Consider the following 25,434-nt stretch of genomic DNA (forward strand, 5'->3'; position numbering starts at 1 on the left):
TAGCAGTTTGAGCTGAGCAGTTCTTCCAGAATAAAAACTCCAGTAACCACAAACAGCAGCTCACTTCAACTCACTCCCAGACAGCGCATACACACACCACGCACGCATACACACACAGACACACACACACGTATACACACACCACGCACGCACGCATACACACACAGACACACACACGCACGCATACACACACAGACACACACACGCACGCATACACACACAGACACACACACGCACGCATACGCACACAGACACACGCACGCACGCATACGCACACAGACACACGCACGCATACACACACAGACACACACACGCACGCATACACACACAGACTGAAGCTGATAGAGAGGCAGTCAGTGCCGAGTGCCTGGCATCTGTAGTCTCTGGAGTCTTTTATAAAGCCCATGACATCACTGCAACAGAGGAGAGTGTTTAGCACTGGCTAGAGGCCTAACTCAGTGGAGAGGGAGAGATGGGGAGAGAAAGAGAGAGCGCAATGAGGGTACAAATGAAAGCGAAAGCAATGTGTTTGATGTCTCGATCCATGCCACCCAAGACCTGTTTAGAGTGATAAACTACAGACAGAAACAAGTGAAGAAAGAGGAATGAAAGGGATAGATATGAGAGGCAGGGACGGCCAGAGAGAGAGAGAGAGAGAGAGAGAGAAAGAAAGAGAGAGAGTGAGAGAGAGAGAGAGAGAGAGAGAGAGAGAGAGAGAGAGAGAGAGAGAGAGAGAGAGAGAGAGAGAGAGAGAGAGAGAGAGAGAGAGAGAGAGAGAGAGAGAGAGAGAGAGAGAGGGAATAAAACACAGTCTGACTTAGAGATGAAAAAAAGAAGAGAAGGAGGTTTAGGCGTAGGAGAAACTCTGAGCGTGATCATGTAATAAGCAGCTAATAGTGTTAGCAATGGCTAACTCCTTAATTAGCGTTAGCATCATCTTCACCTTTGACCCTGGGGGTCCCTGTGGCCCTGGGTATCCTGGCTCGCCATCTTCACCCTGAGAGTGCACAAGGGGTCAACAAAGGTAACAACTCAAACTTGTACCCTATTGTATGCATCTGGCCAGATATACTGTGAACTCCATGCATATCGAGTGTACATTTATATTGTATTTTGTGGTATGTGTACGGACATAGAGGCATGACTTACCGGCTTTCCAGGTACACCTGCTTGTCCCTGTGAATGACAAAGAGATGTAGTTGGCGCATAATCTCTCTACTCGCCTGCACGTGCTAGTGCTCAAAACGAAATAGCACGTCTCTAGCTGCGGTACCATGTCATGTGCTCTTGTGCTAGTAAAACTGTCAAAACACAAAGAAACACAAACATTTGGATAACAGACTCACCTCCACACCATCGAGACCAGGGAAACCCTGTGGAGAACCAAGCAGAAAGTCACACATCCAGGTCTCCATTAGACATTGTGCATTCTGAGGAGTAGCCACAGGAGGTCAGTGTTTTATCATCCCACATAGAGTCATGGTTATGTGCAAGCATTTCCAGCTGTTTTTGGCTGAATCCTCCAATGCTGGAGGACATGTATCTCTGCTCACAATGTATATGGCTTTGGGAATACATAACCCCTCATTCCTTTTCTATAAGAAGACATTCTATGACCTCATCTACACAATCAGGTACCATACACAAACAAACACAGAGCATCTTCCCTTTCAAACATCTTGGCTGGAATCCAATGGTGATCAGAATGAATCCACCAAATGCAATTTTTGACTGTGTGTGTGTGTTTGGTTTTTACTATCCTTGTGTGGACCAGAAGTCCTCACAGGGATAATAGAACAAGGACATTTTGCCCATCCCCACAAGAGAAAAGGCTATTTTAAGCTTAGGGTTCAGGTTTAGGGTTAGAATTAGGGTTAAGGGTTAAGTTTTGGGGTCAAGTGTTAGGGTTTCCAATCGAATCAAATCAAATCTTATTTGTCACATGCGCCGAATACAACACCTTCCACCGAAATGCTTACTTACAAGCCCTTAACCAACAATGCAGTTTTAAGAAAGATAAGTGTTAAATGAAAAAATAGATAAGTTAAAAATAAAAATATCAAATAGTTAAAATAACAGTAGCGAGGCTATATACAGGGGGTACTGGTACAGAGTCAATGTGTGGGAGCACAGGTTAGTCGAGGTAATTGAGGTAATATGTACATGTAGGTAGAGTTAAAGTGACTATGCATAGATAATAAACAGAGAGTAGCACCAATGTAAAAGAGGGGGAAGGGGGACAATGCAAATAGTCTGGGTAGCTATTTGATTGGCTGTTCAGGAGTCTTATGGCTTGGTGGTAGAAGCTGTTAAGAAGCCTTCTGTAACTAGACTTGGCGCTTCAGTACTGCTTGCCATGTGGTAGCAGAGAGAATAGTCTATGACTAGGGTGGCTGGAGTCTTTGACAATTTTTAGGGCCTTCCTCTGACACCGCCTGGTATAGAGGTCCTGGATGGCAGGAAGCTTGGCCCCAGTGATGTACTGGGCCATACGCACTACCCTCTGTAGTGCCTTGCGGTCAGAAGCCGAGCAATTCCCATACCAGGCAGTGATGCAACCAGTCAGGATGCTCTCGATGGTGCAGCTGTAGAACTTTTTGAGGATCTGAGGACCCAAACCAAATATTTTCGGTCTCCTGCTTTGTCGTGCCCTCTTCACTACTGTTTTGGTGTGTTTGGACCATGATAGTTTGTTGGTGATCTGGACACCAAGGAACTTGAAACTCTCAACCTGCTCCACTAAATCCCCATCGATGTGAATGGGGCGTGCTCGGTCCTCCTTTTCCTATAGTCCACAATCATCTCCTTTGTCTTGATCACGTTGAGGGAGAGGTTGTTATCCTGGCACCACACGGCCAGGTCTCTGACTTCCTCCCTATAGGCTGTCTCATCGTTGTCAGTGATCAGGCCTATCACTGTTTTGTTGTCGGCAAACTTAATGATAGTGTTGAAGTCGTGCCTTGCCAAGCAGTCATGAATGAACTGGGAGTATAGGAGGGGACTGAGCATGCACCCACGAGGGGCCCCCATATTGAGGATCAGCGTGGCAGATTTGTTGTTACCTACCCTTAACACCTGGGGGCGCCCCGTCAAGAAGTCCAGGATCCAGTTGCAGAGGGAGGTGTTGAGTCCCAGGGTCCTTAGCTTAGTGATGAGCTTTGAGGGCACTATGGTGTTGAACGCTGAGCTGTAGTCAATGAATAACATTCTCATGTAGGTGTTCCTTTTGTGTAGGTGGGAAATAGCAGTGTGGAGTGCAGTAGCGATTGCATCATTGGTGGATCTGTTGAGGCGATATGCAAATTGGAGTGGGTCTAGGGTTTCTGGGATAGTGGTGTTGATGTGAGCCATGACCAGCCTTTTTAAAGCACTTAAAGTGCTACGGGTCGGTAGTCATTTAGGCAGGTTACCTTAGTGTTCTTGGGTACAGGGACTATGGTGGTCTGCTTGAAACATGTTGGTATTACAGACTCAGTCAGGGACAGATTGAAAATGTCAGTGAAGACACTTGCCAGTTGGTCAGCGCATGCTCGGAGTACACGTCCTGGTAATCCGTCTGGCCCTGCCGCCTTGTGAATGTTGACCTGTTTAAAGGTCTTACTCACATCGGCTAGGGAGAGCGTGATCACACAGAGCTGATGCTCACATTCGTGTTGCTTGCCTCGAAGCGAGCATGAAGTAATTTAGCTCGTCTGGCAGGCTCATGTCACTGGGCAGCTGGTTGCGTTTCCCTTTGTAGGTTTTAAGGGTTAGGGATTTGTGGTTATGGTTAAAGGTTAGCGTTAAAGGTTAGCGTTAGGTTAAAGGTTAGCGTTAGGGTTAGAGTTAGGGGTTAGGGAAAATATGATTTTGAATGGGAATCAATTGTTTGTTCCCCACAAGGATAGTAAAACAAACGTGTGTGTGCTTGTGTGTGTGTCCCAGGTGGATGAATTGTATGCTTGGTGTAGAACCATGCGTGTTGAAATAATCCATGGAGAGGCCAGGCCTGGAGAGATGTTCCATGTACGTAGCCCCTCATACAGACAGAGCTTTGTCTCTTAGGCACGTTGTCTGTTTATCTACACACTCAAGCACCTACTGCTCTACAGTAACAAATATTATTAGGAATGTGAAGTTACGCTAACTCTCTCCTCATATATCCCATTTTCTCCATTGCCTACTTGAAAACAAGGGTGTATTCCATCTGGCTTCCTTCTCCACTCTAAACGTATGGGTGCAGGCATGTACGCACACCGCCCCACACACTCTCCCCTCACCCTTCACCTTTGGACCGTATCATTTTCTTGTGCCCCTCTCACCCATAACTCTTCTCTTCTTTCCACTCCTGTCTCTTACCTTTCGATGCCACTGGGCAATCTTTTCTCAAGTCCTCTGAACCCCCTCTCCTTTTACCCTCCTTCTCTTATTATCCGATGCCACAGAACGGCCTATGTGCTTTCTCTCTGCCCCCCCCCCCCCCCCCACTCTTCCTCTCTCGCTCGCTCGCTCTCCCTCTCCCTCCCTCTCTCTCTTTCTCTCGCTCTCCCTGTCTCAGTAACGAGGAGGGTTTGAGGTCATTCACTAGGGAGAAAGAACAGAACAACAGATCCCCTCTTCCTCCTCTGCTTCTCTCACTCATACATCTGTCTACAACATGGACGGGGCTAGCAGCCTCCACGTTGATTTGTTTTGTTGTTTTCTGCTCTGCAACGGGACTATGTTAAATAAAAGGACAAGCAATTTGTTTACACCCTCGTTTATGACTCAAGTCTGTTTTCTTTTGTCCGTCTCTGCACTTTGCTCCGTATTTGTTTTGCAGCCAGCCCTCCTCGTGCCCTGTCTAACCGACATTTTTCATCACAGTCCAGCTTTGACACCATGCCAACTGCCAATATGGGTAACAGTGCATTCGTTTGTGATCTTGGATAAACACAAATGACCTAAACCCCCTACCCCGGCTCCTCGTCCCACTGATCTCCAACCACAGTTTGAGGCAGTGGCTCCAGATGAAATATCCCCAGGCGGGTTTAAAGTTAATCTAGAGAAACAGTGGCGGCCCAAGGCTAAAGATCTATTGTTCGGTGAGGCAGTAAAACTGTGGGTGAACCCAGAGAGAGTGCCATATCTGTTACAGGGGCACAGAGTGATAGAGCTTGGGTAGGGCCGACTGGTGGGAGACTAGGGCTAGCTGGATCACTTTGTGGCCTTCTATTACAGGAACCAGATGAGGTTTATTTTAGGCTGTTTTAAGTAAGCCGCAGCTCGCTGGCAGCCACAGTAGGCTCTGTCGACGTGGGTTCACTGCACTCTTATTACACCCTTTCCCCTCACCATCCTGTCACTGTCTCTCACTGTCTCTCACTGTCACGCCCATGTGGTCAACATGACCAGGTCAACACTATTGTGGTCAACAGCTACTGATGACAGGTGTTGGAAACCCAGAAACTCAGTGGCGGTAACCTAGTTCTCCATCATCAGCTGCATGGAACTAAGAGAGGACACAGTATTGGTAAATGGAGGCAGAGAGAGAGAGAGAGAGAGAGAGAGAGAGAAAGAGAGCGAGGGGGAATAAGGGAGGAGAAAGTGACGGAGACAATGGGAAATGATGTGTGTGTGTGTGTGCGCGTGGTGTGTGTGCGTGCATATGGGTTACATTTGTCTATTCTACCTTTACCTGTATGTGTTTATATGTGTGTGTAAGGTAATGCTGATACCTGTTCTCCAGCTGGGCCGCGGGGCCCGTCCTTGCCTGTGTTCCCAGGAGGGCCTCTGGGGCCCGGGGACCCTTGGTCACCCTGCAGGACGACAACAAAGGGATAAGAGAGGGAAATCATGGTAGAAGAAATTAGAAAAGATGGTGACGGACACACACACACACACACACACACACACACACACACACACACACACACACACACACACACACACACACACACACACACAAATGTTTTGTTTTTCTCTCCAGAATGGTAAATACATTATTTACCACATGACACACACAAACACACCCAAACGTACACATGTAAACTCTCCCAGGCACGAGATGTGTTAACTAAGTATTAAACACAACATTAACTGAACTGTGAAATGAAGTGTTTCATTTAATTGCTCTAGCCAAAATGAACCACAACACATGAAAGGGTATTTTACCAATGGAATTACAATTTACAAGGCAAAAACGTCCTTCCTCGCCAGATCAGAATTTCCCTTAACCCACTTAGCGCTACATCCCACTTAGGCATCTCCTTAGTGACTTGCCTAGTTAAATATAGGTCAAATAAAATACTAATAAATTACCACACCAGTATTTTCACACCGTGGTGAAGTAATCTAACGGTTAAAATAAGCCCTTTTCATGTTAATGTTTCCCTGCTCGGTTCTTGTATAACTAAATCCATTCCATTAAACCAGAGTCTTCTCATGGTATTCACATGGATATTCCCAGCATCCTCAATCACAGACATAATGTATGTGCTGGTCTGGGCCTGTGTGTTGTGGTGAGATGTGTGAGACAAGGGCCTTTTCATTTAGACTGATTCTATCAAGGTCTTCATCCACCAGACTCTAGGCCCGTTTCCCTGCGTAGATGATTAACATAGTTCTGGAAGGCAGAGGACTCCACCAACAAAGCTGTTCTATTCCCAATATAATGAAAAGCACACAATCCTAAACCCGCTCTAACATGTGGCCCTGTAGTTTTCCTGATATGTTTTCTATTAGTTTTGTCATGTTACGAAATAGGCACCATAGAAACACCACACCACACACACACACACGCGCATGCACGCACGCGCACGCACACACACACACACACACACACACACACACACACACACACACACACACACACACACACACACACACACACACACACACACACACACACACACACACACACGCACGCACGCACACACGCACGCACACACACACGCACGCACACACGCACATTAAACAGAACACAGCACATGTGCATGAGGAGATAAATGAACTGAGAGAAAGCAGCAGAGAGATGACAACAGAGAGAGAGAGCGCTACAATGAAGAAAAAGGTGAGAGACATGATATCAAGCAGTGAATAAGAGATATCAACCAGCAGTGAACGGGTTAAAGGTGGTTAGAGGTGCACACATGCCTTAGTGGAGGTGTACCTTCATCAAGCGTCTCTGAAAGTTGGACTGGTCACCAGACATAAAGCCGTGGTCATAGCGGGGAAAGACCATCTGAACCAGGAGAACAGAGGAGGAGGAAGAGAGAGAAAAAAGGAAGAGTAGGGATGGAGGGAAGCACAGAGAAGGTGCAGAGCAGAAGATGGAAAAAGAAAGTCACAGAGCGGTGGATAGAGAAAGAGAGATAGAGGGAAAGGAAACAGAAAGAAAGAAATATCAAGAAATCGGTGGTTAAATAAGTCGGGGACCGATTTCAGGCTGAAGTCTCCCTCCATTCTCCAAGGAGAGACAGAGTGAGGTGCTGAGAAGTGAGAGACTGACAGAGTAAGCTTCCAGGTAAGAGGTCAGGGTTGATAGGTCAGAGTTGAGAGGTCAAAGGTGACCCAGCAACTGTAGTCCAGCGGAGAGAGACAGGCAGGTCAGCAGAGGCCTGCTGGGAGAACAAGGCTATGGAGGGGCACGAGGGACAAACCTTAACGGTCAGGATCTGATTACTGTGCAGACCTGCGTATGAGTTGTGGGAAGGAGGACCCTGGGGGAGGAGGGGGGAGGAGAGGGGAGAAACACAGAGGAGGGTGAGTCACCTGTCGGAGGAAAGGTGGAGCACCATGTGGCTAAGGTAAACGTTTAACAGGTGTGTGACAATCCATTCGCCACATGGGTGTCTATAATGTTCAAATGTAGAAGGATTGATCTGTATACTACCGGTACTCATATCTCTTCATACCCAGTGAGACATAGCTGTAGAGTACACTAAATAGTCATCAAATAGCACCAACAATAAATAATCATGTATAGTCGGGGCTTGGACCTTTCTATAATCTATCCACTCTCCAAGAAATCCATATGTAAGTATATGTGAACCAGTCTGTACCTATTTGCTGTATATGTCCCTTTCTTTCTTTGTAAACCAATATATGTGTGACTCACTCTATAATAATGCATCTCTTTAAACCCACAGAGGAGGTTGTGTTTGGAGTCCAACAGACAGTAACTATGATCATTTCCTCTCAAGCAGAACAGAACAGAGAGTCTGTCGGCAGATAACTCATATGGAGACCAGCAACTCTGTTTGAGTTCCCTTACAAAACAAAACAAATGGATGGGAGAGAGGGACGAGAGAGAGGGACGAGAGAGTGGGACGAGAGAGAGGGATGAGAGAGAGGGACGAGAGAGAGGGACGAGAGAGAGGGACGAGAGAGTGGGACGAGAGAGAGGGATGAGAGAGAGGGACGAGAGAGAGGGACGAGAGAGTGGGACGAGAGAGAGGGACGAGAGAGTGGGACGAGAGAGAGGGATGAGAGAGAGGGACGAGAGAGAGGGACGAGAGAGAGGGACGAGTGAGAGGGACGAGAGAGAGGGATGAGAGAGAGGGACGAGAGAGAGGGATGAGAGAGAGGGACGAGAGAGAGGGATAGAGAGAGTTGGTGGGCGAGGGGAAATAAAAGGGAGGGAGAGAGAGAGAGGGATAGAGAGAGGGACGAGAGAGAGGGATAGAGAGAGTTGGTGGGCGAGGGGAAATAAAAGGGAGGGAGAGAGAGAGAGGGAGAGAGAGAGGGACGAGAGAGAGGGACGAGAGAGAGGGATGAGAGAGAGGGACGAGAGAGAGGGACGAGAGAGAGGGAGAGAGAGAGGGACGAGAGAGAGGGACGAGAGAGAGGGACGAGAGAGAGGGATGAGAGAGAGGGACGAGAGAGAGGGACGAGAGAGAGGGATGAGAGAGGGACGAGAGAGAGGGATAGAGAGAGTTGGTGGGCGAGGGGAAATAAAAGGGAGGGAGAGAGAGAGAGGGAGAGAGAGAGAGAAAAGATAGAGAAAGCAAAAGACGAACAGAGACAAGAGGGAGAGAGATAAAGAGAGGGAGAGAGAGAACGAGAGAGAGATATGCCAGTCTGGTCATAAGTTTTCTGTTAGTGGGCTGCGGCGATCGTTGGACAGCTGAGGTTTCCGACACCACAGCCTCTCTTTCCCCCCTCTCTTCTGTCTCGTTCACTCACTCATTCCTACCGTGAAGACCACATTTGATCATCTCTTATAGCACAGAGTCTGACTATAGAGTGAAAGGGTGTCACACACTCATCTCCCCTACACCTCATGCACACTGTACAACCTGGGTTCCTTCTGACCACATGGCTCAGTGTGTTTGTGTGTGTGTGTGTGTGTGTGTGTGTGGAAAACTCTAGATCCTACTCTTCCAACATCAGGCTGACAGTAAGACAAAAAAATTGTCTAGCTTCTAAGCTCCTATCCACCATGCCATCTATCTCACCCACACTGAGGGAAAGAGAGAGGACAGCTTGGGTTGGGATAAAACCCCACCATGGCATGTCTTTCATCGCAGTCTGAAGATGAACCTAAATACACAGTTGCTTCCTGTTGGGACGCAATAGGCAAGAGTCTTGTCTTAAAGATGGAGAGCCTCTTGAGCTAGAATGTTTGTCGACCTTCTTCAAAGGTGCTTTGAACAGCCTCGAGTAAAATCATCGTGATATCATTCTGTTGTGGTGGCTGTTTTTGTTATTGTTATTGAGTATATTTGAATGTCTCCGCCATCCTGGGTTGTTGAGTATCTTTTAATGTCTCTGCCATCCTGGGTTGTTGAGTATCTTTTAATGTCTCTGCCATTCTGGGTTGTTGAGTATCTTTTAATGTCTCTGACATTCTGGGTTGTTGAGTATCTTTTAATGTCTCTGCCATTCTGGGTTGTTGAGTATCTTTTAATGTCTCTGACATTCTGGGTTGTTGAGTATCTTTTAATGTCTCTGCCATTCTGGGTTGTTGAGTATCTTTTAATGTCTCTGCCATTCTGGGTTGTTGAGTATCTTTTAATGTCTCTGACATTCTGGGTTGTTGAGTATCTTTTAATGTCTCTGCCATTCTGGGTTGTTGAGTATCTTTTAATGTCTCTGCCATCATGGGTTGTTGAGTATCTTTTAATGTCTCTGACATTCTGGGTTGTTGAGTATCTTTTAATGTCTCTGCCATTCTGGGTTGTTGAGTATCTTTTAATGTCTCTGCCATTCTGGGTTGTTGAGTATCTTTTAATGTCTCTGACATTCTGGGTTGTTGAGTATCTTTTAATGTCTCTGCCATTCTGGGTTGTTGAGTATCTTTTAATGTCTCTGCCATTCTGGGTTGTTGAGTATCTTTTAATGTCTCTGACATTCTGGGTTGTTGAGTATCTTTTAATGTCTCTGCCATTCTGGGTTGTTGAGTATCTTTTAATGTCTCTGCCATTCTGGGTTGTTGAGTATCTTTTAATGTCTCTGCCATTCTGGGTTGTTGAGTATCTTTTAATGTCTCTGCCATTCTGGGTTATTGAGTATCTTTTAATGTCTCTGCCATCATGGGTTGTTGAGTATCTTTTAATGTCTCTGCCATCATGGGTTGTTGAGTATCTTTTAATGTCTCTGCCATCATGTGTATGTGATCTGAGCTCACTTTCTGGCCAACACTGGCAGCATAGATATATACATATAGGTGGCCCCAGCAGGAATCAAACCCACAACCTTTGACGTTGCAAGTGCCATGCTCTACCTACTGAGCCACACAGGACCACATTGGTTGTGTGTGCTCCTACTGTCTACATCAATATATTATCAAGTCCTGTTAACACAGACGACACATGCAAGTTGATATGTATACCCCCAAAACTCTCATTCAGCAGCATATACTGACTGAGAGTCCCATCCCGCTAATTGGCTGACACTTGTCACCTAATCTATCAACGCCCAATCAACGAGCAACGTGCCAAGCTGCAAATATTGTAGCAGGCTGCGAGCTGCTTTGTTTTGGCAAAACGTGTGCTTCTAAAGCAATCCTTTGTGGCTCTAAAGTTACCCAGGCAGATCGCAGCTACAGGCGCCGCATCCAAGTACTGTTTATCCCTTGGCGCAATAGCTGACGCATAATGCCAAAGGGATTCATTACCACACAGAAAATTACCGCAAGATCGAGCAGGATTGGCTGGTAGGCTGGGAAACCAAAGGGACTTATGGCTAGATAAAAGTCAGGAATTTCATCAATGTTGCCGACCGCGCCGTAAATACCACTGGGTTTGTCCTTCGTTGACATGTAAATAGCAATAGCTCGCAATACCTCACAAACACCAGTGTGGTTCAGAATGAGATGTGAATGAGAGACAGTGGTTGCATCCCAAATGACACCCTAGTTCCCATATATGGTCAAAAGTAGTGCACTATATAGGGAACAGGGTACCATTTGGGATGCAGCCTCTGACAGAGAGAGAGAGAGAGAGAGAGAGAGAGAGAGAGAGAGAGAGAGAGAGAGAGAGAGAGAGAGAGAGAGAGAGAGAGCAGTAGCTGAGTATATAAAGAAGGGCTCTTACCGACAGTAGGTAGGAGACAACGTTTGCCTGTAATCTGTCACCTAACCCAGAGTAACCTCATTAAGCACAGTGATAAGATATACAGGACTGTAAAACTGTTAATCTAAGGCCATGACTTCTTACAGAATCGTCCACACCAGATGTCCCCAGGGGAGCAGTTTTTGGACCTGCACTGTGTAAAGTAGGAGATAATTATATAGATGTTAAATACAGGGATGGATGATATCACATCATGAAAAGGCAACAATGACAGCATACTCCAGATGCAGAGAGAGATTACCCCCACAATGTAAAAAGAGATGGTTTGGAGGAGACCGGTCCCCTCGGGATGCTAGTTCTGGCTCGGAGTCCTAGTTTGGGGTTTCCACGGTGACATATAAGTTTTTCCACCATACTTAAATGGCTTCATTTCTTATATTTGACTGGAACAGGGGGAGCTTTTAAAACCTCATCAGAAGAGGAAGAGTGAGTTCTGGGTTCGGCCGTCATGCTAGCCACGTTGGGAAAACACGCAGAAATTCACGCACCCACACACACACCGCCTCGCCTAAATGATCAGAGGAATTATACAGTGTGTAAACGGTGTGTGTAAAGACCGGTAATGTCTTTCTGTGCATATACATGTGTTAACAAGGCAGTGATGAACGATGAGAGAGGAGTGTTTTTCAGATGTTATAAATACTCCACAGAGCCAATTCCCCTCCACCCTCTCCCCGTCGCCTTTTTTCTCCATTTGGGATGGCCAATTACCCTAATATGCAGGGAGAGGGGGAACGGGAGGGAGGGAGGGGAGACAGATGGAGCCAGAGAACAGATGATAGAGTTTGGGACGTAAACAAGAGTTGGAGAACAGAGTTGGAGAACAGGAGTTAAGGTGCTTTATTCAAACAAGCACCCTCGTTGCTTGAATTTCCTCAGGTCAGGTGCATACATACAGTATACTGTACGTACAGTACATTCAGAAAGCATTCAGAACCCTTGACATTTCCACATTTTGTTACGTTACAGTCTTATCCTGAAATGTATTACATTGTTAATTTCCCCTCATTAATCTACACACAATACCTCATAATGACAAAGCAAAAAACATTTTATATATTTTATATACGTACATCACATTTACATAAGTATTCAGAACCTTTACTCAGTACTTTGTTGAAGCAACTTTGGAAGCGATTACAGCCCCGTGTCTTCTTGGGTACGACGCTACATCTCTGTAGACTCTCTCAAGCTCTGTCAGGTTGGATGAGGAGCGTTCCTGCACCGGTCTCTCCAGCGATGTTCGATCAAGTTCACGTCCGGGTTCCCATCAAGGATCTCTCTGTACTTTGCTCCCAGTCCCTGCCACTGAAAACAGAATCTTGTTTTTCATGGTCTGAGAGTTCATTTAGGTGCCTTTTGGCAAACTCCAAGCAGGTTGTCATGTGCCTTTTACTGAGGAGTGACTTCTGTCTGGCCACTCTACCATAAAGGCCTGATTGGTGGAGTGCTGCAGAGATTGTTGTCCTTCTGGAAGGTTCTCCCATCTCCACAGAGGAACTCTGTTGCTCTGTCAGAGTGATCATTGGGTTCTTGGTCACCCCCCTATCCAAGGACCTTCTCCCCCGATTGCTCAGTTTGGCCGGGCGGCCAGCTCTAGGAGGAGAGGTGTTTCCAAACTTGATGGTTCCAAACTTCTTCCATTTAATAATGTTGGAGGCCACTATGTTCTTGGGAACCTTCAATGCTGCAGAAATGTTTTGGTACCCTTCTCAAGATCTGTGCCTCGACACAATCCTGTCCCGGAGCTCTACGGACAATTCCTTCAACCTCAAGGCTTGGTTTCTGCTCTGACATACACTGTCAACTGTGGGACCTTATGTAGACAGGTGTGTGCCTTTCCAAATCATGTCCAATTAGTTGAATTTACCACAAGTGGACTGCAATCAAGTTGCAGAAACATCTCAAGGGTGGTCAATGGACTTGAGCTCAATGTCGAGTCTCCTAGCAAAGGGTCTGAATATTTATGTAAATAAGGTAATTCTGTTTTTTATTTTTAATACATTTGCAAAAATGTCTAAAAACCTGTTTTCGCTTTGCCAGTATGGGGTATTGTGTGTAGATTGCTGAGAAGAAAATACATTGTTTAATACCTTTTAGAATAAGGCTATAACATAACAAAATGTGGAAAAAGTCAAGGGTCTGAATACTTTCTGAATGCTCTATGCATACCCTACATTGTTCAGTTCAACAGTCAGAGAGAGTGAGCGAGATAGGGAAACAGGTTTAGAGAGGGAGAGAAACTTACCCTGGGCCCAATGTCTCCCTGGTCACCCTGTAGAGGACACACAAATGGAGAACAACCATCAACACAAAAAAAGACAATGGCTTGATTATCCCTGTGGGAAAATTTGGGTTGCTGCACTGTGCAGACATAAATACACATAATGAAATATAGATAAGGACTTACTGACAATACATGCAGGTAGAAAAGGTACAATTCACGAGAGGTCAATGATTAATCTGTACACTATATATCAGTACATTCTGTCAACTAAATTTCAACTGTAGGCCACCTTCCTACTGGTGGTTGGTTTAAAACATTCAGAAGCCTTAATGCTACTTAGACAGAGGATTGCTTGGCTCTATCCATTTTGTACCCTGGGGCCCTATAACGTCACCCCGAGGGGAGTAGCTCAAACTCCTGGTAAAGAGGATGTCTGAGGTCCAGCTGTACCTTGTGGGCCGTAGTGAGGGCTCTTTTGTCATAGATGACCTCCAGACCTGTCTGCTTGACACCCATCACCTTACTTGCAGAGCTAGGAGCAGGGCTCTCAAATACGTGATTTTCCCATATTATATATATTTCCTGAGAATAATACTGAGAAGTTGTGCAAATTATGATAATAAACTTTTAGTGTAAGAGCTATTTGAAAAGACCGCCTGAAATTGTAGTTTGTTTGGCTCGGTTGGATATTTTTTAGCCATCTGGTGACATCTTAAGTCAACAGACCAATAACAGAGAGAGTTTGCCCTCTTCTCTGCCAATAACGGCTAGTTCAGGTTACACACCCACCCCATTAGGCCCCTCAGACCACTTCCAGACAGTCCAAGCTAAATTCTTGCTTGAGAAATTGCACTTAGCTAAGAAGCAATTCTTTCTTTTTGACCATTTTCATTTTAAACAATCACAGTAAGGTACTTAATTGTTACCCAGAAAGGATTTGATATTGAGATAAAAACAGTTACAATGCACCTTTAAGACACTTTCAATGAAGGACTTGTAAAATAGTGACAATAAAACATGATCACTGCAACGACCGTTGGTGGAAGAAGGTGAGGACCAAGATGCAGCGTGGTAAGTGTTCATTATTTTAATAAACTGAACACCAAATACAACAAGGAACAAAAGAAACAACCGAAACAGCTCCGCCAGGTGCAAAACACACTAAACAGAAAATAACTACCCACAAACACCAGGTGGGAACAGGCTACCTAAGTATGGTTCTCAATCAGAGACAACGATAAACAGCTGCCTCTGATTGGGAACCATACCAGGCCAAACACAGAAATACAAAACATAGAACAAAAACATAGAATGCCCACCCCAACTCACGCACAGACCTAACTAAAATAGAGACATAAAAAAGGAACTAAGGTCAGGATGTGACAATCACCATTATAAGAGGTTCGCTTCCTTCAAAATTAGAGCCTCAACGGTCCTTTCTTATAAATCTGTTCTGTGCATTTCCCCCGTTGTAGCGTGTGGTTAAATACAACACCCAAGAATGTACAGTCCTCCTCCACTACCTCGATGTCTTGTCCCTGAACAACAGTAATGGGGTGGGTGTTACGTTTTATTTCTAAAGTCATTATTCATTTCGGCCACACACACTTCGGTCTACATTTGGAACAGTTGACAGCAGGGAAACGACACAATTAGCGGTGATGCTACAGTAAGTAAACCAAAGCCACCATCTGCAAAGCCAATGAAATATGGATTCATGAATCATCTCCCACAATGGAAGCTGTTGAGAGGAGAGTGTTGCTGCTGCTCAGATGAGGTGGATTTGGGCTCTGTGTTCTCGTAACAGGGCTATGGAGATTACAGAACGGCAGCCCATTTTCCGGAACCTTCGCATCATCCGTCATTCCAAATTGCTGTTCACTTTACCACACTTGTGTTGCTCCTGTGACCATGCTTAAACGCTCCACACACGCATATGACACACACACACACACGCGCGCGCTAGCATGTACAAACACACAAACACAGAGTCATCCATTGGTCCAATATAGTGCTATCCATTTCAAACATATTGGGCTGGGCAAAGTGTGACAGTGTGTGAGTATCATTGAAAAAGAGGTGGATGGGATCTTGGCAGTATGCTACAGTACAGTGCTACAGGGCTGTGAACCGGTTCATGTCCTGACATGAGAGATCTCTGACTGCAGCTAATATATGAGCTCTGTACAGTACATGCAGGCCAGGTAATCTATGTGCTCTTGGATAGGAGACATGTGAGAATGTGTGTGCGGAAGGGGGATTGAGAGCGTGTGTGGGTGTTTTGTGTAAAATACGGCTTGTTTGATAGAAGGTGTCTGAGAACGCGTGTGTGTGTGTGTGTCCATCTGTCAGTCAATGTGCACAATCCATGCACAGGATGCACATCCTTCTGGATTCTGCACACAGTACAGCTGGGAGTGAGGTAAAGTTCTATATTTGAACATACCTTATCTCCCTTGAGTCCCACTGGTCCCTGGAGAAAAAACGAGAGATAACGAGAGAAAAATCAGTTGTTACAAATCTGTGTTTGATGCTGTTCAACTGCGGGGGAAAAATGTATATCCCCACAGGATCTTTTTTTAAAACCTTCTGCTTAATAAGAAGACTCTGGGGTGATCTAACTCCAACAATAAGGCACATATCTCCCTGATTCACTATTAACAACCAGGGGATGGCATTCAATCAAACAGAATGTGATGATTTTGCCCCATATATCCATGTCACTCACAGAAATACACCTTGTCGAAAGTCATAGGGAGTTTAAAAGTTTTGTCTCTGAACGTGAGCCAGCGTAAAAACGACCTGAGCTCTTTTCGCAAACATTTAGCGACTTTCGCTAATGTTTGCCGACTGATTAAAAAGCCTGTTGAAGGGTTTCTGAGGTAATGAGAAATACAATTCAAAGGCCAAGACGTACATTCTTCCACCCCTCCCGCAGAGAATTACTTTTCCATGTAATGTGGTAGAACTGTGTTGTTCGGTATGGAGACTGGAGAGGAACCATTCGCTATTATCGCTAAGAGGTTGGCAGCCACAGCGCACTGAAGCTATGCTTTGACTGAGCTAACGCTATTTTGACATGCTGTGTGTGTTAGGGATGACTTGACTGGTTGACTGGCTGAGTACTTATCGACAGTGGACTCATAGATGAGCTAATCCTCACTACGGGCCATCCTCTCGCCCACCTCTCAGGCACACTGATCTATCTGATGACAGGTGGCACTGGGACCGTGAATGTGGTTCCTGACCGCAGACCGCGCTATGACCACAAACCCACTGTGATCGACCATACTGGAGAGATCACAAACCCACTGTGATCGACCATACTGGAGAGATCACAAACCCACTGTGATCGACCATACTGGAGAGATCACAAACCCACCGTGATCGACCATACTGGAGAGCTGTAGGGGAGATCTGCTAATAATGTCCTCCAGGCCGACAGGTTGAGCTGAGCTCAGAGTGTGTGTGCATGTGTGTGTGAAAAAGAGTCTTTCTGTGTTTCTCTCCTACACTGGGTAAGACAAGGAAAGGAAGTGAGTGGAGAAGGGGGAAAAGTGTGAGATGAAAAGAGGGGGTAGAGCGTGGGTAAAAGAGTGTGTAGTGTGAAGGGAAAAGAGGGGGTAGAGTGAGGGGGAAGGGGGTTGGAGTGAAGGAAAAGGGGGGATAGAGCGAAGGGAGAAGGGGGGATATTGTTAGGTGAGATGGGGGTAGAGCGAGGGGGAAGGGGAGTTAGTGTGAAGGAAAAGTGCGAGGGGGAAAAAAGAAGGGATAGTGTGAGGGGAAAGAGACGGTAGCGCCAGGGGAAAAGAGGGGATAAGGGTGAGGGGTAATGCGATTCCCCACTTGTTGACAGGGAGAAGCTTAACTCCTGCTCTCTTCCATTTCCTTCAGGCCCAGAGAGACAGAGAGGAAGAGAGGGGAAGAGTTGGAGAAAAGGAGGGAGGGAAGATCAGGGCACCAAGCTGTCTGGACCTCCAACCTCTCACTCTTCTTCTTCTGTCTCGTTTTCTCTCTCTCTCTTGCCCTGGGCATCTTTTATCATTCCTCTCTAACTCCATATCCTCCATTTATCCTTTCTCTTTACCACCTCCCTCTCCTTATCCCCCTCTCTTCTTCCACCTTTCTCTTCCTTCCCTCTTTCCACTCACATCCATCTCTCCTGTCACTCCTCCTCTACGGTGTGGTGTGCTGTGAGGACGACCATCAGTAAAAACACAGTAAGAAGGCCTGTGCCACACCTGGTTGACTTTAACGGCAGAGCTCTGATTGCTGTGAAAGCCCCTTTAAAGGACAACCCCAGCTTGACATCTTCTTTAGCAGGAAACAACTGATTAATGATGTTTGGAGAGTGCTATTCAAACCGCTCTCAGTGCTCTGCAAGTGTTTCAGTGGATAAATGAGTCCTCTCTTCGTGGCCAAGGCTGAGCAAGGTGGCTGTAGTAATGACTTTTTAAAGAGCCTCTGTCGAAAGTCATAAACTCTCTCTCTCTCTTTTTCACCCTCTCTCCCGCTCTCCTAACCCATTCTCTTCACCTCGGCTATTCCCCCTATCCCCAATGTCCTTTCTCCCTGAGTGAGTGTGTGTGGGTAGGGCAGTGTGTTGGGGAAGTGTACCACCAGGGACTGGCTGATAGATGGGCCCCAGGGCTGGAGTGAATAGGGGTTTCAGTGCTCTGTCCTCAGGCAGAGCTGAGTCATGACTCCAATGAGGTCTGGAGAGGCTGGGACAACTTTTGGAAGGATTACATGATTGCTACTGATCGTAACCTCGCCAACTCACTATAGATGTATTTTCCAACTAGGACAATAAATAACGACTGATGACGTGCAGAAACAAGTCACCTGGCTTACAGATTCCAATAATCGCCTACGTTCACAGACTTATTATATATCATATATATATTATATTATATATATTATATTATATCCCTGTAACTTTTACGTGTGTCCCACTCCCAACAACATGATAACCACTGCAGGAATGAGAGGAATGAGCGTACCTGACTTCCTTTATGACCTGGGAGACCCTACGAAGAGGAGAGAGAGTCAAAGAGTTAAAATCAATAAAAGATTGCTGTAAAATTAGAGGATGTTTCATTCAACTGTCAAATAGATACTCACTGGTTTGCCATCCATGCCGAGCGGGCCCTACGGAGAGATAGTGAGGGAAAGAGAGAACAAGAGAAAAATACAATTAAAAGAGACCCATTAACCCATGTGTTTTGAGCAGTGATTGCCCCAGAGATCCATTAGAGAACAGCCTATAAAGTGTGAGTGTGTGTGAGTCAATGAAGTATAAAATGAGTCAATGGCTGCTTGTAAATCTCACTGATGACTCCGAGGACACTGTTTCTGTTTGCCAAACCAACAATGATGTCACCCCTCTAGTACAACATTCTCCCTGTGTGTCTGTCTCTCACGCACACATACGCACACACACACACACACACACACACACACACACACACACACACACACACACACACACACACACACACACACACACACACACACACACACACACACACACACACACACACACACACACACACACAAACTCTGGGCAGAAAAATATCTGTAACAGAGTTGGGTAATGCAACTGACGTCATAAACAAATCGACATAAACAACAGTAAATAACAAAAGTGTTTCATGAACACAAAGTGTTTCATGAGTGAGCCAAAGATGGAGGAGGAAAGGAAAAAGACAAAAGGTGAGTGTTTAAACACATTACATATCCTGCCCCATTTGGTGTGTGTGTGTGTGTGTGTGTGTGTGTGTGTGAGAGGAGGGTGAGGGCTGACGGTGTGTCTGCTTCTATGGACTGTGGCTGGACATGTCCTAGCTGTGTATAGCACGCCTCCGAACCATCCACCCACTCACACACAGGCAATGTATATAAACAGAGAGAGGTAAAAGTTATGGCTGTCTTCAGTCGATGTCCGCTCTCAAAGAGGTGCTGAAATAGGAGGCAGACCTGGGCCATGTTTAGCTGCCAAATGTTGTTGAACAGCTCTGTCCACTGACCTGTGAAGACTTACAGTGGGAAGAATAATAAATGTTGTCATCACCTCTCTGTTTTTCCAGCCCCTAGAGTACCTTGCACAGAAGCTTCTCGAAGCGTAACCTTACGACTGTGTCTGCCTTCACGCTTTGATGGATGGAGGGAGGACAGGAGGATAGGAGGGTGCAGAGGGAGAAAAAGTTGTATTTTTGAAAAGTGGACTATATGAATCGTTTTTACTGTTCATGTTCTCGCTTTGGTCTCATAATGAGATGGCATGGTCGAAGATAAGCAATGAATGTGCTCCTGTAAAGCACAGGGGTTTTTGAAGACCTATAATGTCTCCTTGATTAGGCCCTTATGGTTTAATTAGTGTTAAGGACATTTTTTGCACTTTTCTAGTAACGTTTCCTGTGTTCATTCAAGTGACTGACTGAATATATCCTCACTATCAGTATCTTCAATTTGGCAGTACGCCCAGGCCCTTGTTTTGAGAAAAAAATATTTCTCAGTTTCAAGGTCTCAGAAGAAGCTTGTGAGGTATTGGTCTGTCACATGTATGACCCAGTACTGGCCGGTCACAAGAATGAAGCAAACATTAATGATTAATTAATTATGAATAAGCTAAATCTTGCAAATATGACTTGTCTGCAGTATATAAGAGAACTAATGGGACTGCCCCGTGAGAGCTCCTGATCGACATGTGTACATGGTGAATTGAGTTGGTTGGAACCGCTCCAGTGCGCTGATAATGAACAATGAATAATTTAAGATTGACTTCGGGTGTCCATGTGTAAGAATTTCCACAACAATTGGGTGTCAACGAACAGGATGATTGATTCTGCCTGCGGCGCATTCCAGTGGGGTCTGTGAGAAAAAAACGCATTTTATAAAGCGTGAGGGAAATTCCCCTCTGACCAAAAGTGGGAGCTGCCCAGGAGGAGACATTATCCGCGAACAATTGATGGACGGCAACTGATTTCAGTAAGTCAATTTAAATGAATCTGTATATAAAATATAAAAATAAAGGCGAGTAACGCATAAGAAGGTACCCATGTTCTTATAGAGTGAAGGCTATTATGAGAAGACTGGAGCGAGGGTGTAGTGGAAACATTCTACAGCCGGTACAAATAACACAAGGTGTTTTGAATACGGGGTGTTATTTATATGTATAGGAAGTAGCGGCAAGAGAACCATTGAAGATACAGATGGTGCATAGCAAGTAATGACAAGAGAATCGTAGAAGATGCACATGGGGTAATAGGGGAGAATACCGAGTGTGTTTGGGAATAGTACTAACTTAATGTGGATGTGAAAGTTGTGTGATTGTAAGATTTGACATTGATTTAAATTTGGAAAATAAATGGATTTAAATTATTACTATTAAGATTGAAATATGGATAGTAAGCTGATTGAAATTTGGATAATAAGATAGAAATGCAGCTTTTAATAACTGAGTGACTGAGATCTGTCAGGGGACTAGCTCCAGTGTGAAAGAGGATTACTGAGTGCGTGAAAGAATGGATACCCCAACCAGTTACGTGTGAGCTGAGTTTTTCGGAAAGTTTTTAGACCATTTGACTTTTTCCACATTTTGCTACATTACAGTTTTATTCTAAAATGGATTAAATAGTATTTCCCCCTCATCAATCTACACACAATACCCCATAATGACTCAGGAAAAACAGGTTTGCTAATTTATTAAAAATAAAACCTAAAATATGACATTTACATAAGTATTCAGACCATTTTCTCAGTCCTTTGTTGAAGCACCTTTGGCAGTGATTACAGGCTTGAGTCTTCTTGGGTATGCCGCTACAAGCTTGGCACACCTGTATTTGGGGAGTTTCTCCCATTCTTCTCTGCAGATCCTCTCTAGCTTTGTCAGGTTGGATGGGGAGCGTTGCTGCACAGCTATTTTCAGGTCTCTCCAGAGATGTTCGATCGGGTTCAAGTCTGTGCTCTGTCTGTGCCACTCAATGGCATTCAGAGACTTGTCCCGAAGCCACCCCTGCATTGTCTTGCCTGTTTGCCTTGGATCATTGTTCTGTTGGAAGGTGAACCTTCGCCCCAGTCTGAGGTCCTGAGCGCTCTGGAGCAGATTTTCACTACCCAGCTCTACTTTGCTCCTTTCATCTTTACCCCAATCCTAACTAGTCTCCCAGTCCCTGCCACTGAAAAACATCCCCACAGCATGATACTGCCACCACCATAGGGATGGTGCCAGGTTTCCTCCAGACATGACGCTTGGTATTCAGACCAAAGAGTTCAACTTGGTTTCATCAGACCAGAGAATCTTGTTTCTCATGGTTTGAGAGTCTTTTGGCAAACTCCACGCGGGATGTCATTTGCCTTTTACTGAGGAGTGGCTTCCATCTGGCTACTCCACCATAAAGGCCTGATTGGTGCAGTGCTGCAGAGATGGTTGCTCTTTCAGTGTGACCATCGGGTTCTTGGTCAACTCCCTGACCAAGGCCCTTCTCCCCCGATTGCTCAGTTTGTCTGGGAGGCCATCTCTGGGATGAGTCTTGGTGGTTCCAAACTTCCCCCATTTAACCTTTCATACGTGAGTTCCAAATATCTGTAACGGTCGCCCCAGCATGAGTAGTTTTATGCGCCTGATGTCAGAATGTGCTCACTGTTCCATAATGTGATTATTACACAACAGGACAGTTAACACGCGCTGCTTGCTAATTATCTGTAGGGTATGTTTCAACTTAAGTTTAAAGTATTTTCTAACAAGTTGTATTTTCTAACAACAGTTTGAATTTAGGTGTGTAACTCCTCCTCATTAATTCAAAAAGATGTAGCCCATTTCAGCGTTGCGGATAATTTATGTTTGAGGTTTTACTGAGCCGGACAAACCCATACACTTCACCAATGTTTGCGCAGATCAAGTATGCAGACATTTGCGCAGTCTTGCACTAATTGGAAAATGTTCTGGCTGGCGCTCTCATTGCCTTCCTTATTGTTTTCCTTACAAATAATAACTTTGGAGATGTGTACATTCCTATCAAAGTAAGTTCTTTATTTTCTGTATATCGTGTTGTTGTTTCTACTGTAGGCACATACAGTATGTATATAATTATGTATGTATGTTTGTATGGAGCATAATGTATTTACAGTTTTATTCACATGTTTTCAAGTACTGGTGACAAATAATGCATTCCGATTATTGCATAGATTATACAGACACCTATGATGTATATAAAATCATTTTTGAAGGTTATACTGATTATAATAAGCTTATGCTAAGCTATGTGCCAGCTATGTGTGGCGCCATGTTTGTTGACATTATACAATGCATTCTGGGTGTCACGTAAACATCTGTCAGACCAAAGATGTTATAATGAGGTGAAGGAATGGTTCACTCATCTTTCAGGTAAATGTCCGGAAGTGAATGAAGGGAAGTGAATGATCATAGACAATATACCCCCTTCAACCAAACTCATCTTGTCTCCTCTTATTATCTTCGGGCTGATGCGAAAAAACAAACATGGCGGCACGCACAAACTACCCATCGTCGGATTACTTTAGATTTCTAGAAAGTGTTTTACCCAATTATTTAGATCAATGGTGAGCTCATCCGTGATGTCCTGAATTATAAATAGTAATTGCTATTAGCTAATTTATATTGTAGTTTCTGTCAGCCGAGAGAAATACAAATATGACCGCTTGTGTTACGTCAATCTTACCTCAGTTAGTGCTAGGATAAATGTAGCCTACATTTTCCGGTTTGAATGATTGTGTTATGCTGTAGCTACTTCTGTGAATGTCTGAACATTGCATCCAAAAATATACTGGTTACATTCTGGACTGTGTAAGGACTGTGTTTGTGCAAAATGTTTCTGAGAAAAAACAGTGTGGCCAGCTCAAATGCTGATTGTTGAGTCAATCAAAACTGGACGTTATAAATAAGTGTTCTAATCACACCGGTTTGAGTGTACACTGCAGGGACCACTGTAGAATGATCACATCCATTTGTTGGTACGTGTGAAAAGGTTAAGAATTTCGAGTCTCATAGCAAAGGGTCTGGATACTTATGTAAAGAAGTTATTATTTATATATTTTATATTTTTAATTTCTAACAATCTGTTTTTGCTTTGTCATTATGTGGTATTGTGTGTAGATATCTGAGAAAAAAGTATATTTAATCCATTTGAATAATCCATAAGGCTGTAATGTAACAAAATGTGGAAAAAGTCAAGGGGTCTGAATACACACCGAAGGCTCTGTATAACGTTATCTAGGGGTTCTGTACACCACCGCCTATCGATCTACACATAGTGAGCACTGACAGGAGAAACCATTGAAAAGTAACAGCTGAGATGGGTAAGGGCTGAACAATGAAGTTCATTGACACCCCCGGACACTGAGATTTTCAGTGTGAGAGAGAGAGGGCAACAGTTGAGATGGGTAAGGGCTGTAACAATGTTCATTGATGCCCCCGGGCACTGAGATTTCCTTGACAATATGCACCCCCGGGCTACTGCGTTGTGATCGTTGCTGCAATGTGGACGTGAATCAATAAAGTTTTATAAGATTTATAGCGATTCTGTATGGAGATTTGAAAGAAGATAATATTTTCCCCGAATATGCTGTTAAATAGAACACGAATGAATATGTAAACCCCTGTATGAAAAGAACACTGGTGCAGAGGAGGAATTTGTGATGTAACACAAATGTATAATGGGTTACTAGGGATAAAGATGAAGGAACAATGGAAAATAATTATAATTATAATAATAATAATAATTTATTATTACAATTTATTTGACTCCCGATGGAGTTTTTGTTGATATCCCAACTGATGACATTCTAAACCAATTTGTGAGTAGGCAAAATGGAAACTGTCTGCTGTCTCAGGTGCCAGACTTATTATGGACAGAGCACGCCATCTACAGGGGACTGATAGACAGTGCCAACCCAGTTAATACATATTGATCCCTCCAAAGCATTACATATGAATCTTAAAATAATAGACAATAATAAATATTGAAGCAGAAAATGAATATTCAACAGAGATTGGTAATAAAAATATATAGTAACTTTTTGAAGGTACTAAAATGAAAAGAATGCCTTCTAATATGGAGAAAGTTATCATGTTTGTTTTGTTTTAAACCTTGTAATGGGGAAAAGCAGAACATTGTTTGAGAGTGATCCGGGTGTATTAGCAGTAGTGATTGAGGTGTTCCTATTGGAAAGGGAGTCCTAGTTGAAAGAAACAGATATGGAGACTTGTGAAAGTAACAGAGTATATAGAAATGAGCTTTCAGATAGCATTCTAATAATGCAATGTCTTAGCAATTTGAAGAAGTAAATGTTTCAATACAAGGTCACATGACAGATAGAGGGATTGAGCATTGGGACTGATATTAAATTAGAGGCTGCCATCTGGTGTTTGGGTTAGAGATAAGGTTCCTGTGGAACATTAGATAGCCGCCAGTACAAACTTTACTCAAACTGGCTGTAAGGGACACAGTGTGGGTAAAGGACACAATGAGGAAATTTGGGACAGAGGTATGAATAATTGAATAAAACATGTTTTTGACAATGTATTACTCAATTCTATAGTTTGGGTGGCACCAGTTATTTATTAAGCAAGAACGTAATGTCATCTAAAACAATCATCTTTTTCCATTAAGTGAACTGTGTCCAGAATGTAGT

The 25,434-nt window shown here is 44.4% G+C and overlaps 1 protein-coding gene across 7 annotated transcripts in view; it reads right to left on the reverse strand.

Moving 5' to 3' along the window:
- The window catches only part of LOC109864605 (collagen alpha-1(XXIII) chain), a 204,965-nt gene that overhangs the window by 16,848 nt on the left and 162,683 nt on the right, over positions 1–25,434 (reverse strand). For 6 of the 7 annotated variants that reach the window (XM_031797654.1, XM_020452457.2, XM_020452456.2 and 3 more), the window contains 9 exons: positions 18,886–18,912; positions 18,765–18,791; positions 16,208–16,234; positions 13,783–13,809; positions 7,130–7,201; positions 5,697–5,777; positions 1,347–1,373; positions 1,150–1,176; positions 944–997 (listed from right to left, as the gene is read on the reverse strand). In XM_031797654.1, the coding sequence (XP_031653514.1) occupies positions 944–997; positions 1,150–1,176; positions 1,347–1,373; positions 5,697–5,777; positions 7,130–7,201; positions 13,783–13,809; positions 16,208–16,234; positions 18,765–18,791; positions 18,886–18,912 (369 nt within the window). Of the gene's footprint in view, positions 1–943; positions 998–1,149; positions 1,177–1,346; positions 1,374–5,696; positions 5,778–7,129; positions 7,202–7,619; positions 7,680–13,782; positions 13,810–16,207; positions 16,235–18,764; positions 18,792–18,885; positions 18,913–25,434 lie in introns of all 7 variants that reach the window. The other variant, XM_031797651.1, reaches the window with a different exon arrangement.

The sequence above is a fragment of the Oncorhynchus kisutch genome, linkage group LG19 (assembly GCF_002021735.2).
Source record: "Oncorhynchus kisutch isolate 150728-3 linkage group LG19, Okis_V2, whole genome shotgun sequence".
Lineage (NCBI taxonomy): Eukaryota > Metazoa > Chordata > Actinopteri > Salmoniformes > Salmonidae > Oncorhynchus > Oncorhynchus kisutch.